Source organism: Macaca nemestrina, chromosome 3 (assembly GCF_043159975.1).
Source record: "Macaca nemestrina isolate mMacNem1 chromosome 3, mMacNem.hap1, whole genome shotgun sequence".
NCBI classification, from domain to species: domain Eukaryota; kingdom Metazoa; phylum Chordata; class Mammalia; order Primates; family Cercopithecidae; genus Macaca; species Macaca nemestrina.
The window spans coordinates 180,070,259-180,088,008 of NC_092127.1; the positions used below are offsets into that span (position 1 = coordinate 180,070,259).

General features: G+C 43.7%; 1 protein-coding gene and 1 non-coding gene across 2 annotated transcripts; both read right to left on the minus strand.

The window, feature by feature from the left end:
- Nucleotides 1-697: 697 nt before the first annotated feature.
- Nucleotides 698-801, minus strand: LOC112427760 (small nucleolar RNA U13). Its single transcript, XR_003019489.2, has one exon. It is a non-coding gene; the product is annotated as a small nucleolar RNA U13 (small nucleolar RNA).
- A 1,852-nt stretch (nucleotides 802-2,653) lies between these two features.
- On the minus strand, nucleotides 2,654-16,260 carry LOC105487888 (clarin 2). Its single transcript, XM_011751522.3, has 3 exons — nucleotides 14,755-16,260; nucleotides 6,943-7,122; nucleotides 2,654-3,171 (listed from the first exon to the last, which is right to left on the minus strand). The coding sequence occupies exons 1-3, from the start codon at nucleotides 15,005-15,007 to the stop codon at nucleotides 2,906-2,908; spliced, it is 699 nt and encodes a 232-aa protein (XP_011749824.2). The 5' UTR covers nucleotides 15,008-16,260; the 3' UTR covers nucleotides 2,654-2,905.
- Nucleotides 16,261-17,750: the final 1,490 nt, after the last annotated feature.

Below are 17,750 nucleotides of genomic sequence, written 5' to 3' on the forward strand. Positions count from 1 at the left end.
ACCCATCAGCAGGACTTTGTGTTCAAACTTGATATGATATTGACATTTCCTCTTGTTTTCAAGACAGCTTGGCAGTCTCTCACTATCTTTTGGATCCATCTCCTATCACATTAACTGTCTCTTTTGGATCTGTCTCCTATAACATAACTGTCTCTTCTAGCCATGTGCCATCTGCATCTTTGGTGAGTGACATCAGTCCACTAAATAGTGCTGAAACTATGCCTGGGATGTGGAAAAAGGGCTGAAAGGGGCAGATGAGCCCAGCAAGGAATTATAAAGAAGAGATGACATGAGCACTTCCTGAAGTCACCAAATCAGGTGTCATTTTAGATGGAGCTAATTTGGGGGATTAGATAACTTTAAAAAAAAAAATTTCCCAGGTTGGGCATGGTGGCTCATGCCTGTAATCACAGCACTTTGGGAGGCTGAGGTGGGTGGATCACTTGAGGTCAGAAGTTTGAGACCAGCCTGACCAACATGGTGAAAACCTATCTCTACTAAAAATACAAAATTAGCTGGGAGTGGTGGCACACACCTGTAATCTCAGCTCCTTGGGAGGCTGAAGCAGGAGAATTGCTTGAACCCGAGAGGCGGAGGCTGCAGTGAGCTGAGATCGTGCCATTGCACTCCAGCCTGGACAACAAGAGCAAAGCTCTGTTTAAAAAAAAAACAAAACATTTTCCTTTTTTTTCCTTCAGATCAGATGGGTAACGTGCGGATGTCATAACAAGGTTCCAGGGTGGCACATCTCACACACGTGCATGAAAACTCAATCATCATCCTCATGAACTACAAAAGGATCGCATTAGATAACATTTGCATGACATGAAGATAGGAGACCTGGGAAAGGATTCATCTCAGCTAGCATCATGGGAAAATTAGTTCATATAGTTGTGTACCTCTGTTAGTCAGGGTTCTCCAGAGGAACAGAGCCAACAGGCTGTGTGTGTGTGTGTGTGTGTGTGTGTGTGTGTGTGTGTGTGTGTAGTGACAGAGAGAAAGAGGTGGGTATTTTAAGGAATTGTCTCACATGACTCAGGAGGCCAGCAATTCCAGAATCTTGAGGCTAGGTGGGCAGGCTGGAGATCCAGTGACAGTTGCAGTTTGAGTCCAAAAAGTCTGCTGGCAGAATTCTCTCTCCCTCAGGGGAGCTAGGCCTTTTTTCTATTAGGGCCTTCAACAGATTGGATGAGGGAATTACCATCCAATTACAGATGGTAATCTGTTTTACTCAAAATACACAAATGTAAATGTTAATCTCCTCAAAAAACACCTTTGAAAAAACATCTAGAAGTGTTTGACCAAATATGTGGTTACTGTGGTCCAGCCAAGGTGACACAAAAAATTAACCATTCCAGTGGCACTTAGGAAAACTCAACACAAAACTGCTGAATATCTCCAACAGGTGATGAAAGCAACATTCTAGTCCCATTGAGTACTCACATGCCTCTAAGCCCTCGTTGAAATTTCTTTTTCTTTTTTTTTTTTTTGAGATGGAGTCTCACTCTGTCGCCCAGGCTGGAGTACAGTGGCATGACCTTGGCTCACGGCAACCTCTGCCTCCCGGGTTCAAGTAATTCTTCTGCCTCAGCCTCTTGAGTAGCTGGGACTACAGGTGCGCGTCGCCACGACTGGCTGATTTTTGTATTTTTAGTAGAGATGGGGTTTCACCGTATTGGCCAGGCTGGTCTCGAACTCCTGACCTCACGATCTGCCTGCCTCTGCCTCCCAAAGTGCTGGGATTACAGGCATGAGCCACCGTGCCTGGCCCCTCCTTGTAATTTCACACCCTATGCCCAGCTTCCTTACTGACGAATCCTGGAATGCCCTTCTCCAACCTTGCTTCCTTCACCACTGGAAAAATCTACTCATCTTTCACAACTCAGATCAAATGTTCACACTGTGATACTTTCTTTAGCACCACATCCCATCCCCAAGATTTAATTCCCTCCTTGGTCCCTTATGGCTGTTCTTTCATCAGGTTGGTGCAAAAGTAATTGCTGTTTTTGCCATTAGGACCTGATGAGTAATAAATGAGTGAGAACAGTGTCTTACACATAGTAACCACTCAAAAAATGGCAGTTATTTTCATTCTTAGTGTTACCGTTGCTAAGTCCTATGTCATGTGGAAAGATTAGGTGTTTCTGGAGGGCAGGAATAGGAACAGTATCATATTCCTCTGAGAATTCTTCCCCACTCACCAGCCCAATATTGTAAATGGAATCGACCAGGGATCTACAGACACTTACTGGAGTCTGTAGTATCTTATATTTGTCAAGTGCTCTACAGAATGCAGAATCTGGCAATATTATCACCCATTTAAACTTCACAACGGCCTTGGGAAGTTGTTACTATGCTTAAGCTGGCAAGTGGCAGAGTCTCCAGCTGCAACTGGAACTCCAACGTCATGAGAGAGGAATGCAAGAACGCTGGGGATCCCGGGCAAGTTTTTCTCTTCTGGCCCAGGCAACAGCCTTGGTCCTTCATATCCTTTTTCTTTTTTCTTTTTTTTTTTTTGAGACGGAGTCTCATGCTGTTGCCCAGGCTGGAGTGCAGTGGCGCGATCTCGGCTCACTGCAAGCTCCGCCTCCCGGGTTCACACCATTCTCCTGCCTCAGCCTCCTGAGTAGCTAGGACTACAGGCCCCCGCCACCGCGCCCGGCTAATTTTTTTGTATTTTTAGTAGAGACGGGGTTTCACTGTGGTCTCGATCTCCTGACCTTGTGATCCGCCCGCCTCGGCCTCCCAAAGTGCTGGGATTACAGGCTTGAGCCACCGCGCCCGGCCTTCCTTTTTCTTAACTGCTGAGAACATGGCCGTGACGGAGTGGGAAGGCTGCAAAAACACGAGGACTCCATTCACACACAGAACTGACTTAGGCCAGGGTGTGAACAGGGGAAGGCTATTAATACAAGATATCCTCAGCCGTGACAGTGGCCTCTTCGATCTTGGTCTTAATCTCAGGGAGGGGAATATGACTGATAGCCACCACGACCAAGTTTGCGGCGTGGGCCAACGCGCTGGCCACGCAGATCCAAAACGACTCTTCATACTGTTCTTCCAGCACCACAAACTGGAAGAGCTTCTCCTGAAAGTTGGCGATTCGTTCTGTCAGGTCATGAAATTTCACCGCAGCCATGAAGCTGGCTATGGCTAACGCCACGACTCCACCTGAAACCCAAAAAGGTCACCCTCATTCACGGCTCCTTTTTGCGATTGTGACACCTCTATGAGAGGTGGCATTTCTGTGCCACGTGTGACAAGCTTGCTTTGGGTTAAAAAAGTTATGAGGAAGACATAAGTTTTAATTTGCTTTTAAAAGTAGGAGCTAACTCACACAGTATGAAGGAGAAAGGCAGGATTGTGCGGGGAAAGAGAGAATCTGCTTTATATCAGATCAAGTTTGAATTTCCACCCCTCCAATTTTTATTTATTTATTTATTTGTTTATTTATTTATTGAGATGGAGTCTTGCTCTATCACCCAGGCTGGAGTGCAGTGACGCCATCTCAGCTGACTGCAACCTCCACCACCTGGATTCAAGTGATTCTCCTGCCTCAACCTCCCAAGTAGCTGGGACTACAGGTGCCTGTCACCACACCTGGCTAATTTTTGTATTTTTAGTAGAGACGGGGTTTCATCATGTTGCCCAGGCTGGTCTCGAACTCCTGATCTCAAGTGATCCATTCGCCTTGGCCTCCCAAAGTGCTGGAAATACAGGCGTTTGAGCCACTGCACCTGGCCCACTCTTCCAATTTTTCCCCTTACCCAGTACCATGCTTCCTGGGGATCCACATTTGGAGAAGTTCATTGTCTAAAATATCTCAGGATTTCTATGAAGACCATGAAGGCTATGTGGCAAGATGTAAGAAAAACTGTTGCTCTCCTCTTTAATTATCCTCCTTCCATGCTTAAGGACAAGGATGACCACTCATAGAAGGAGGAAAGGAGGCAGGCGAAAACTAGAAGAATTCCAAACTACTTCCCTATGTTTTGCTTGAAACTTTGACCTTCTGGGAGGAATCTCACTCTCTCTTTCTCTCTCTCTCCCTCCTCTTCCTCTGGTTTCAACTTTAATTAATATTTTTAATAACACATTTATGATGCTTCTTAAAAGATTATTATCTTCATCGAAGAAAAATTTGGACACTAGAGAAAATCATAAACAAATTTACTTTTATCCTAAAAGCCAGCATGAACACTTTCAACATTTGAGTGTTTTTCTTTATGTTTCTTTCTCTTTAAAAAAATTAGTATTATGGTGTTCTTACTTGGATTTTAAATTTGATCTTTTCCCCTCACTTGGACATTTTTACGTGTTGCTAAATATTCCGTTACAGCACGACTTTATTGTTTGTTTTTATTTTTTTTGAGACAGGGTCTTGCTCTGTCATCTAGGATAGAGTGCAGTGGCGTGATCATGGCTCATTGCAGCCTTGACCTCCTGGGTTCAAGCGATCCTCTTGCCTCAGTCTCCTGAGTAGCTGGGATCATGGGTGCGTGCCACCATGCTTGGCTAATTTTTGGTTTTTGTTTGTTTGTGGAGATGGGGTCTCACTACGTTGCCCAGGCTGGTCTTCAACTCCTGGGCTCAAGCAATCCTCCCGCCTCAGCATCCCCAAGTGCTGGGATTACAGGCATGAGTCACCGTGCCAGGCTTACAGCATTACTATAAATGAGTGCATAGTATTTTTAGTAAAGACTAAACAGTCTCTACTAAATTATAGATATACGGTCACACACTATAATTTATGTAAGTATGACCTTATTTCTGGGTGTCTATATTACTTCTAATTTTTGATATCATAAAATGCTACAGCAAATACCATTTTATGTACATCCTTGTTCTCTTGTCGAGTATTTCCTTAGCATAAATCCAAACATGGAATTGTCTAGTCCAAATATATGCAAAGGCTATTCACCTTTTTATGCCTTTAGACACTGCAGTGTTTTTGTTTTTTTTTAAGCTCAGTGGCAAGAAATAAAGTTTTGTCAAAAGACATTATGTTTTACCTGTTTTTATTTTTATTTTTTTTGAAACAAGGTTTTGCTCTGTTGGCTGAGGCTGGAGTGCAGTGGCATGATCATGGTTCGCCACAGCCTGGACCTCCCAGGCTCAAGCAGTTCTCCCACCTCAGCCTCCCTAAGTGTTGGGATTACAGTTCCCAAGTAGCCGAGACTACAGGCGCCTGACACCATGCACAGCTAACTTTTTTATTTCTTATTTTTGTAGAAATGGGGTCTTGCTATGTTGCCCAGGCTATTTTGCCTGTTGCTAAACTCTCATCAGTAGAGTTTGAGAATGCTATCTCTCTGAGGAAAGAAATGGACAGAGATAAGCATTTATTGAAAGCAGGGTTGAGCACTTTTTACATGCCAGCCTCTGTGAGGATGCATGCAGATGAGAAAGACACCTGTAGTCTTGATGAGGGTGAGCCATGTATATAAACAATTCTACAGGGTGGCTACCATCTGCAAACAAAGGCAAACACATAATAATTGACTTCTTGATATACATTATAATACATAATAAAATAACACTACCTGTTTTTATATTTTATGATATTCTTGTATAAGGTAATCATAGTGAGGGGTTATTGTCTGAATGGTACCTTGAATATTTGACCTGAGTTTTCAGAGATAGCCCTCATTTCACAAGATTCTGTTATTTTCATTACAGATGATGTGTTAAGTGCATAATTAAATGTGAATTAATTTCTGTGCATCAATATACTCCCAAATCAACATGCATGCACGCATGTGCGTGCGTGCGCACGCGCACACACACACACACATCTTTTAGTTTTTGGCTTGGAAAATAGGTCATGATGGTCATAAACGAGAGCATGGATCTGTGGAAAAATAAAGAGCTTAGAATCAGTTATGCCTAGGTTGGAATTCCACCTCTGCCACTCATTGCTGTGTGACTGTTTAACTTCTCTGAGCCTCAGGCTCTTCATCTGTAAACGTGGGTCTAATAATACCTCCTATAGAGATGTGGTGAGATGTAAACAAAGTAATGCATGCAAAATCCCCAGGTCCATGCCTAACTCTTAGTGGCTGCTCAGTAAGTTGCATCTCGTTTAAGGGCATGGTGCAGTGAAGGCGCTGGGAAGGTGAGAGGAGGGAGAGTTGAGACAGCCAGTGAGCCCTGTCTGCATTTATATGCCCAGGTATGTGTGGGGGGAACACTAAAGACCTTGGCAGCTAGATGGCACTCACTTCCCCTTCTTAACCCAGAGCCTGAATGGAGGAGCCTTTCACAAATGGCCTCTTGCTCACAATACCCATCTCTTCCGTCGTTGGTGGAGTTCCTCCCAGCCTCAACTGCAGCACCAGCTCCATCTCTTTCCCCGTCCCAGGGCCCCCACCTCTCCCTACTTTCAGCTCTCTGTCTTCTGGCCTCTCCTTTCACCTCGATCTCTCTTCACTGCTCTAAGTCCTCAGCCATTCACGTACTCTAATAAGATGGTTCTTTATTGTGACAGACTCTGCAACTTAAAGAGGAAATTCATGAGCACTTTGGGAGGCCAAGCAAGGCGGATCCCTTGACCTCAGGAGTTTGAGACTAGCCTGGGCAACATGGTGAAACCCCATCTCTACAAAAACTACAAAAAATTAGCTGGGCATGGTGGTGCATGCCTGTACTCCCAGCTACTTGGGGGCCTGAGGTGGGAAGATCACTTGAGCCCAGGAGGTCAAGGCTGCAGTGAACTGAGATCGCACCACTGCACTCCAGTGTGGGTGACAAAATGAGACCCTGTCTCAAAAAAGAAAAAGAAAAAGAGGACATTCATTCCATGCCCATCAAGAAGGTCTTAGACACGGGAAAGTCAAAGCTCCAGTGGCACATTTTAGTTCCTTCACACCTTCTGCCCAACTACTTGGAGCCCAGCCCTGTGATGGTGTGGACACAATTTTCTCTCCCTAAGGGACTTCTTACCTGCCAGAACATTCCATAGGCAGATACCCCCAGGACCGTTGACCGCCTGGTATGGGACCTGGATCATGTTGAGAATGGCAAAGCCCATGCTGACCAGAGCCAGGGCCAAGGCCAGGAAGAGGAGCAGCAGAATCATCACATGAAGGCCTGCGTTGAGCTCTTTCACCAGGTGTGGGAAGACTAGGGAGACAAGACATAGCCGCTATTTCAATATCAGAGTTAGACTCACTTTCAGAAAGCCCAAGCTTGCTTACCATGAAGCCTTCGACAGACAGGGGTGAAGGCAAGATAGCAAGCATGCGGTTTTCAGACAGCGGGAGATTTTCTGAGATGAACTCATGGCCCCCAGATTCATGCCTGTCAGTTGATCAACAAGCCTCTCTTCCTTGGAGCGGACACAAAATCAAAATGTGTCCTGGCTGTCAGTTTAAGCTGCACCGAGCTTGAAGCTCTGGGGTCTGATGTGAACTGATGCACACAGGCCCCAGTGACTCAGCAAGGTAGGCCCTTGCTTACCCCCATGTATGAAGGACACATAATTCTCACATTGCACAACATTTTATTAAAATATTAATTTGCCTTACGAATATGGCAAAATAAGTTCGTGAAATCTTAATTTCTATTTGTTTTCTCTATGTTTGCCACTAGTACTGGCTGTGAAGATGAAATGGCGTAGCATAATGGAGTAGCTCAAATATTGCCTGGTCAAGTCAGTTCTCAGAAATGGCAGCTGTGGTTATTGCTGTTATATTTTGACGGTCTTGGGAAAGTCATGTGACTTCTCAAGCCTCAGTTTCTTCATCAGTACAATGGGGATAGTAATCCGTGCAGATGAATTGAGGATAGTCAACATTTACTAAGTGCAGTCATGGGCCAAACATTTTACATGGTCATCTTGTTCAATGCATGTGACAAAGACATGAGGTAGATTTTATAAACTCCCTTTACCCACAGGCTTGGAGACATTAAATTGCTTCTGTTTGGGCAAGGCAACTCTATACTCTATATAAGATTTATAATTCAATATACTATGAGAACAAATGTGACCCTGAAAGAGCCAGTCCTTCAAGATGGGTCCTGAGTGGTTAACTGGGTCTAAATTTAAAATAGGGCCAAGTGGCCATTTACTGACTAGGGGGTCACACACATCCTCTGAGTTCCTTGAAAACCCACACCTTTTTAGCGTTGAGATCTGCCTCAGCCAATCAGGGCTCAGCTGTAATGACCAATCAGGGCTCAGCTGTATCAGCTAATCAGGGTTCAGCTGTATCGACCAATCAGAACTAAGTGAATTTGAATCCTTTATTTACGTAAACAGACCCGATTGGAAACCTGGGTGGGAACTTTTGCTGTAAAACCTGAGCATTCCCTTTCTTCTCTGGAATACACCTTCCTTTTACACCAGAGGCTGTGTTTCCCTGGTTTGCACACTGTTAACTGGAATAAAGTCTTTCCTCAAAACTCCTTTTCTGAGAACTGTTGTTCACAACTGTGTGTTTTAACAGTGTCAAGTCATGATCTTTAGAAGTTATAAATGAAGAATTGAACATTATGAAAGCTACAGAACTTCTGAGCATACTCATTCCTCTGCAATTGCTCCAAGGTTCCTGCTGAATACCCACCCTGATGGAACTAGTTCCTTTGCTGGTTCACCTGCCTCTCTCAGCCACTGAAGGTTGGCGTCTCCCAATCCTGATAAGTAGTTTTTATTTTTCCCATTAGGTGTCCTTTCCACTCACACGTTTTCAGGCACTCCATGTTTACACTGTAAGTTCTGATGTTTCTTTCCAGTTCTGAATTTCCATTTGTTTTTATCTCCCTATGGTTATCTAATCGGCATTGGAAACTTTACCCTGGAAGATGAGCTCCTTTCCAGTGAGTTTGTCTTTGTAAAGCATTTTTCTTCCCTGTGCCTCTATCCCATCTTAATGTCTCCTAGATTTTTTTTTTCTCTTTTCAAACCCTCAGCCCCTTTTTGTTTCAGACACAGTAGCTTGTGCCTGATTTTTATTTATTTTTATTTTTGAGACAGAATCTCGTTCTGTTACCCAGGCTGGAGTGCAGTGGCACCATCTCAGCTTGGTGCAACCTCCTCCTCTCTGATTCAAGCAATTCTTGTGCCTCAGCCTTTCCAATAGCTGGGATTACAGGCACCCACCACCATGCCTGGCTAATTTTTGCATTTTCAGTAGCGGGGGGGGTTCACCATGTTGGCCAGGCTGGTCTCGAACTCCTGGTCTCAAGTGATCTGCCCGCGTTGGCCTCCCAAAGTGCTGGGATTACAGGCATGAGCTACCAGACCCGGCCGCTTGTGCCTGATTTTTAAATTGTTTCATTATCCCCTTTCTTGACCAGGCAATCCTTAGGACACATGACTAACATAGTAATGCTCACCCAAACTCTTAAAATAGAAAACAGTCACCTATGTGAATGGCAAAGATCAAAATGTTTGCTAACACACCGTGTTGACAATGGTGTAAGGAAGAGGCACTCTCAAGTCTCGGAGAAATATTAATTCATGTAACCTTGTTAGAGGGCAATGTGGCAACATCTACTAAAGCAAATTCACTTCTAGGAATTTATTTTCCAGAAGCACTCCTACATGTGCTCAAAGCATGGATCAAATATTGGATATTCATTACAATAGCGAAAGATTGGAGAAAAAACAGTATGTGAATAGATTGATTTAATAAATTAAGGTGGCCGGGCGCGGTGGCTCACGCCTGTAATCCCAGCACTTTGGGAGGCCGAGGCGGGCGGATCACGAGGTCAGGAGATCCAGACCATCCTGGCTAACACGGTGAAAACCCGCCTTTACTAAAAATACAAAAAATTAGCCGGGCGTGGTAGCAGGCGCCTGTAGTCCCAGCTACTCGGGAGGCTGAGGCAGGAGAATGGCGTCAACCCGGGAGGCGGAGCTTGCGGTAAGCCGAGATCGCGCCACTGCACTCCAGCCTGGGCGACAGAGCGAGACTCTGCCTAAATAAATAAATAAATTAATTAATTAATTAAGGTATCCATAATGTCCATAATGTACACAATTCACCTTTTAAAAAGAAAGAATCATATCCACATAATGATTGAACCCCTATCCAGATTTGATTTTAAAAAATTGAGTAATAACCATATTAGGATGATGGGGGACAGGGAATTTGGGGCATATGGAGTGATGTGGAGAGGGAGGTAAAGAGTGCCCAGCCCTAGGTCTTCATAGTAGGAAGCGCATTAACTATATATAAAAAATGCTTACTGGCAAAGGGCAAATCTCACTCAACCCCCACATTCTTGTAACATAACTCAGGGCTCAGACCTCATGGTTAATTGAGATTTTATTATTTTTTAATATATGTCATTATTTAGAAATTCGAGGCTGGGGCGGTGGCTCATGCCTGTAATCCCAGCACTTCTGGGGGCCAAGATGGGGGGATTACTTGAGGCCAGGGGTTGGAGATAAGTCTGGGCAACATAGCAAGGTTCTGTCTCTAACCTAAATTATTTTACAAAAAGAAGAAAAAAATAGAAATTCGAATCATGTCTCAGGAGTGTTAATGCACCAGTTCTTTCTACTTTCTGAGGGGTGACTCCGCCTTCGCCTGACACCCAGTGCTGCCCTAGGAAAGCTGTTGTTCCCTTGCCTTTCATATTTGAAACCCAGACTCCAAGAGTTTTAGGTGTCTCCCACTAGGAATTACATTTAAGTTTCCCGCTTGAAATCCATGACCTTACACACTATTCATGGTGATAAATGACAACACACGATTCACGGTGATAAATGACAACAGCCACCTATATGGGGTGCAGACTATGTGCCGGTGGCTTTATACATATTCTTTGTTTTGTTGCTCATGGACACCCTCTCTCACACTTACAAATGAGGAAACTGAGGCTCGGAGAAGTGAAATAGCTTAGCCACGCTCCCATAGCAAGAAAGTGTCAGCTTAACTACTCTATTACAGGGCTAGAGCAGAAAAATCAGAAAGCACAGATAATTAGAGGTTTAAAATTGTAAATATAGAGTCTTGAATTCTGGAGGTCTTATTTTGAATTTGAATAGATATAGTTGTTTCCTACGCATTAGAGGTAACTCACTTGAATACCAGAATTGATTAATCATTCTATCAGCATCTAAGACTATTAGATAATTTGTTTGCTCCGAATCCCAGAGAGGTCTGGCAGCCCTTTTTGCCCCAGCAGGGCAAATAAGAAAAGCAGGACATCTGAAGTCAAACCCAGGTCCTGGCCACTAGTGGAATATTTGTGGGGTAGGAAGTAGAGAGGAACCACAGAACTAAAAGCTGCAAAGCAATCTATTACATTAGGTGCTTTTAAAGAAATTGTTTTATGTATTGATTTCTCTGATCTCTAATTTCCTCATCAGTAAAATGGGCGTAATAAAATCTCCTCTCTAGCATAGTAAAAATGGAAGGAAATGAACTGTAACGCAGTGGCTTCAGATACTGTGTTCTGTGCCTAGTACATATTTACCTGCCTCTCCTTTATCAGATGGTAAACTTTTCTTTTTTCTTTCTTTCTTTTTTTTTTTTTTTGAGATGAATTTTCACTCTTTTCACCCAGGCCGGAGTGCAATGGCACAATCTTTGCTCACTGCAACCTCCACCTCCTGGGTTCAAGTGATTCTCCTGCCTCAGCCTCCTGAGGAGCTGGGATTACAGGCACCTGCCACCACCCCTGGCTAATTTTTGTATTTTTAGTAGATACGTTGTTTCACCATGTCAGCCAGGCTGGTCTCAAATTCCTGACTTCAGGTGGTCCACCTGCCTTGGCCCCCCAAAGTGCTGGGATTACAGGAGTGAGTCACTGTAACTGGCCAGATGGTAAACTTTTCTAGGAAAAGTACTTGTTTGTTTTGTTCATCCCTGTTTTCCTAAGAGTCTGGTCTGTAAATACGCCATAGTACAATTGAATGTGTGGACAATGCTAAAGTAATGTTTGTCTCTTTCTTTCTCTAGCCACCCAAACAGCCACGTTGACTTGTTTTTATTTCATAGGGTCTGGGTATTAAAAAAGGGCCTTAATCTTTGTGATGAATAGTTCTCTGGTTTTCTCCGTGATTGGTGTGGGAATCGATTCCCCTGGGTAATTTTTTGGGAACACCTCCGTGATGGGAGAAATGGCTGCTTGTGAACGAGACCCAGTAAAACCTCCCCACCCCACAGTTTACAAAGCACTTTCACTTTTATCCCCATCTACACTGATCTGCAACTGCGGGGATTTTTTTTTTTTTTTTTTTTTTTCCTACAGATGGATAGTCAATGGCAGAAGGAGACTCCAGGAGAAACAGACTTCAGGTTGTGGGAGGCTCTGATATACCCGGTAGCTGCCTCGAGGTTACATTGTGCTAGAATTAAAAGCTGTAAATCTAAAGGAGACTAGACTGGCACTAGAGAACCTTATAACATCAGTGTCCCCGAGCTGTATCTGGGTAAAGCCAGCCAAGCACAGGAGGAACCTGGCCCCAGGCTCCTCCTGAATGCTTTGAAAGAGAATCACATCCAAGGTACTGTGAACAGATGTTTATAGACCCTCCTCTGAGAAAACCCCAGGGCCGCAGGAAACAAAACCTTCTCAAATACTCTCCTACTCAGGGACAAGAATAAAATGTCCTTTATGCTTCTCACAGGCTTGTGATGCTTTCCAGACCAGAACATGTTAGACGAACCGAAAACGTTTCCCATGGATGTCCTAAGAAGGAAGGAGGAGGAAAGCAAGAAGTACTTACTGAATTCCTCCAAGGCTCAAACAAAATACGTATTTGTTTGCAGCTTCCCACTCAAAGCAGTTTACATTTCTGTGAGCTGGGAATGGCAGGTGTCTAGTCATTAGGTTGATGCTGACATGTGACTGCTGTTTAATCTTCTCACCCTATTCAAGTTTCAACAATTGTCCTGTTGGGGTTCAGAATCCAATACCCCCCAAATACGAAGCTTTGTGAAGAAGCCTCAAGGTCTCTCTGGCCTCTCTTCTCCCTCCTGTCTCTCCATTCTTTGTCTGTCTAAAGCACAGGATGAGGTAGTTTTCTGACGTTCCCTTATCTGCCTACGTCCAGACCCACCGAAGAAAAAGACCTCTGGTCCCTTTCCGGAGTGTTCATTAATTGTACCCATATCACAGGAAGGAAGACTGAAGTCTGTTAACACAGCTGGACAGACTTTTGTCACAAGCCAATGTCTGCCCTGTGGGCCCAACAGACTTTGTCCCAGCTCATTGTATGTTCTGCAAGCCCATTGAATTTCCCTAAAAATAATTTACTAGTCCCCTAAAATCATCCACACTTCCCCATCTCCCTTTCCCCTAAGATGAAGAGGATATAACCATCTGTACCCCATTGAGATAGCGGACAATCACTCTGTGATTTTCCCCTATGCGTGCTAATAAATGTGTATGCCATTTTCCCTATTAATCTGCCTTTTGTCAGTAGGTTGTTTAAAGAACCTTCAGAGCGCAAAGGGGAAGTTTTCCCTTGGCCCCTACAGTCCTGATGACATCCTTTATAGCAATAGCATCTAGTTCAGAATCGAGTAGTCCCTATAGTTGTCATGGTTAGCTTTTAGCATTTCTTTTTTTTATTTCTTTATGGTGTGTATTTTCAAGTTTTATGTTATAATTTTGATGGCGCTATTTTTTCAATATCCAGGGTTTAATCTAATTGCTAGGTGAATATAAATATGCCCAGAGATATTGTTCTTGAATATACATAACAAATATAATTTTTTGTGTGTATTTAAATGATGACAATTTGTATTATATTTGCCAACGGTTCCAGCTTTTTGTCCTTATAAATTTAATATGACATTTACCTTGGCCAGATATCTATAAACTACTACAATTCTGAAATACAGAAATCAAGGAATGAATACAATTCTGTATCACCTTGCATTGGCATGGTATTGATTAATTACGGTTTTGTGTGGACACTGTTTTCACCAGCGATCTCATCGATTCAAAAGGCTTGCAGAATATGGCCTGTTTTGTTTTTTCCTTCCCAGAAGCCCATTCCTAAGCCTAGCTTGGATTCCTGTTTGTGCAGACTGCTCTGCTTACATCCTGGGCAGCTCTGATGCCACACTGAACACCAGCCAAAGTCCATGCCCGCTCACGTTCACAGAGAGCAGGCAAGTGCCTTGCTTGAGGTCTCCCCGCCAGGAAACTTTCCAGTAGGGGTTCCAGCCGGGGTAGTCTGATTCCAGAACCCAAGCACAGTGCCCCTGTGCATCTTCTCAGACTATGCAGTTTTTACAAAAGTAGACATGGAAGTGTTCATCATGCTTCCCAAAGGTTCAGTTCTGCGGGCAGCCCCCACACACTTGTTGTGGTCACGTGGCATTGGTCTGGAGTCCGGCTCTACTGTTTCCTGGCTGGGTGACCTCAGGTAAGTTATGTAACCTCTCCAAGCCTCAGTGTACTCCTCTGGAAAATGGGAACATTAACAAGTCCTTCTATATAAGTTTGTTGTAAGTCTTTAAGGAGACAAGTGGTGTGAGGTACTTAGTAGAATGTCTGACACATGTAAACCCCTCATGTTTCAATAGTCATTATTAATAGAGGTAACCTGCAAAAATGCACAAATCGTTGTTTCTATCTAATGTTTCTATACACCTCTACAGAAAAAGAAAAGAAGGAAGGAAGGAAAGATCTTTTTGATGTGGGTCCAGAACCCTCGGCTCACTGTGGACTTTGACATTATGCCTGAGATTGAGGCAGCAGCCAAATTCCACAATGAGACAAAAGCACTCTTGCACAGTAACAAAAATAAGTGCCTAGAAACAGCTTCCATGCCCCCAATATACTTACTCGTGAATTGGGACTGGCGGCTCCCAAGCCCACACTGCCGCACCTTACACCCTCGGAAGAGCCCGTAGTAAATGTCCCCAATGAACTTGACCAGCTCTCTGTCTGTGGCATTGACCAGATCCACTCCAGTCTGACAAAGGATTTTCCCACTCAGCCAGTGGGGCACTACCAGGGCAACGATGATCAGGATGAAGGAGGAGAAGCTGAGTAAAGACGCCAGCCCATACCACGCCTTTTTGAACCATCCAGGCATGCTAGTGGGTGCAGGTCATCCCCAAGGTCTCCGAGCAGCAGTGAGGGTCGTTGACATCTTTCAGATACTCGGCAATGCTCTGCTCCAAGGTCAGCTCTTCCAAACACTCTATTTCAAGATTTTAAGTCCATCCCCTCGTCCTCCTTCAGCGCAAGCTTGCACAGTCCATGTTTACTATAACCACATCCGGAAGCCTCTACAGAGACAATCTTCACCTGACTATGTAGCGGAGTGTGTTACTGAAGGAAGTAACCTTATATCTCCTCCTAGACTAACGTTTCAGCAGAGGGTTTAATTGTTCCTGTTTCAAGTATTTAAATAGCCCTGGTATGGACCTCATAATGATAAAGGAGTTAGTAATAAGCAAAACCAAGTAGCTCTGATGATAAAGAGATGCAAACCAATCTCAAAAAATGCATATGGTAGAAGGAAAACAAAAATGGAATGATTAGCACCTGAATATCGCCAACAATGCACAGTGTCAAATGTCGATCTCTCTGATGCGTGGGTGTCCTGGCATTTCTTTCTCTGAAATGTCACTGCTGTCAGAATCTTTAGGACTGTTATTAATACCATCAAATGACCCTGGTTCTTGGGGCTTTAATACTGAAATATGTAAATAGGGTCTTATGAATTTCTCACTGTGTGAATCTGCTGGGGGTAAATTGTGACTAGAATTAATTTGTGTCTGTTGGGACAGCCTGGAATCCAACATTTAACATTCCTCTCTCCTGCCCCTCCTTCTACGTTATCTGAAATGGGACAGAAAAGTGTTTTTCTAGTATATTAGCAAATAGTAGCCACACTGCTGGAGTATTGATCTCTTCTAATAGTGGAAGATCTAGGTTTTCCTTTTAATCTGTAGACACTAGGAATGAAATATTCTTTCTTCTCTATCTTATACTGTGGACTTTGACATTTTGACTTTTACCTTATTCCTGAATATCAACTTAACCTCATGTGAGACTGGCAACAGCCACTCTCTCCATATCTCTGGGGACCAAAGTTGGGCAGAGGTGGAGCAGTAAAATTGTTTAGTTGGTCACAGAAGGCTGAAGGGGGGTTCAGGAAGTTGCACTGTTAACCAATAGGGGTCCCAGGAATCTCACTTGGAGAGTGTCAAGGAAGCAGAGGGACATATTAATGGAAATGTCAGTTTCCTTCCTCATAATTGGGGCTCACTTCAGTGGCCTCTCCACAATGAAAATAAAGATGAGAATTTCTGAGCCTGGGCAATGTAGTGAGACCTTATCTCTACAAAAAATAAAAAAAAATTAGTTGGGCCTGACGGCGTGTATCTGTAGTCCCAGCTACGGGAGGCTGAGGCTGGAGGATTGCTTGAGCCCAGGAGCTCAAGGCTGTAGTGAGCTATGATCATGCCACTCTGAGTAACAGAGCGAGATCCTGTCTCCCTATCTCTCTATAGAAAGATGAGTGGCACTTTACCATATACAAAATGCTTTGACCGTATGCTTGCTCACCTCTGATGCTTCAGCAACCCTTAATGGTAAACAGGAGATGTACGATTTCAGTCATTTCTCTCACGGAAAACTGGATGTCGGTGCTGGGGCTGAAATTCGGGTCTTTGAATTACAACAGCTCATCTTCATCCCAGTGACTTCGAAACAGCAAATGTTTTTCTGGTAAAAAATAACAGAATACATATAAAAGGCTCAGAAGACTGCTTGGCACATCAATAAGTGATCAATAATGTTAGTTCACATTCTTATTTTAACATTAAGCATGCTTTGACAAGTCATCCGTAAATATCGAGTCATATTTCTGCTGTCAATGATGGACCTGTGTCAACTTTTGGTGTTTTGAGGGTTAAGCAATTGTTTTCAGAAAAACTCTAAGGGAAATAAATACTTGATTCCCAACAAGCCTTTGCCTTGCTGAACAAAGGTGTGGTTAAGTGGAACTCTAGCCATTGAAGACCTGGGTTCAAATTCCTACTCTTCTGGACAAGTGTCTGAGTCTCTCATGCCTCAGCTTTCTAATCTGCATAGGATTATCGTGTGGAGTAAAATGAAATAGCACAGGCAGATCACTTAGCACAGTGCCTTGGATATAACGGGCACTAAATCCATGGTGCTCTCCTCTCCACCCAGCCTCCTAGCAGTTCTATTTCTGATAATGAAGCTTCTGACAACAAAATGTGCTGCTGGCTGCATCCTCTTCTCTAGTGACATATTTCTGTGTGCTTTACCTGGCACAAGTTTACTGAACAAACATCTGTGTCTGCTGTGTACAAGGCTCTGTGTGTGGAAAGTGGCACAAAGATGTATATAATACAGGGGTCTGCTATCAAGAAGGTTATGAGAGTGTTAGAGCTCTGGTTCTCTATCAGTGATGAATTTGCCCCTAGGAGGCAACTGGTAAAATGTGGAGATATTTTTGATTGTCATGAGTGAGGGGTAGGGGCTAGCTATTGACTTCTAGTGTATTTAGGCCAGGGATGCTGTAAATATCCCACAATGCCCAGGGCAGCACCTGTCACAAATAATTATCTGGCCCAAAATGTCAGCAGTGCTGTAGTTCAGAGGCTCTGTGTTAGAGATACAGGCCATGGGCAGAAATAACTAATATACATGGGAGAAAATGCCAGGATCTGTGTCTGACGATGAGTTTCATGTGGTAAAAGGGCCATTTGGATTAATGGGTATAAATGTACGGTTAGATAGAAGAAATAAGACCTAGTGTGGTTTGTCTCGTCTCCGCAGTGAACTTTCAGCTCCTTGAG

What these genes read in the sequence shown, in the direction of transcription:
- LOC105487888 (XM_011751522.3), bottom strand. Translation starts at nt 15,007, where the DNA reads ATGCCTGGATGGTTCAAAAAGGCGTGGTATGGGCTGGCGTCTTTACTC. An exon ending in CCGCCAGTCCCAATTCACGA is followed by an intron (nt 7,123 to 14,754) that starts GTAAGTATATTG and finishes TTGTCTCCCTAG; the next exon opens with TCTTCCCACACCTGGTGAAA. An exon ending in CCTATGGAATGTTCTGGCAG is followed by an intron (nt 3,172 to 6,942) that starts GTAAGAAGTCCC and finishes TTTGGGTTTCAG; the next exon opens with GTGGAGTCGTGGCGTTAGCC.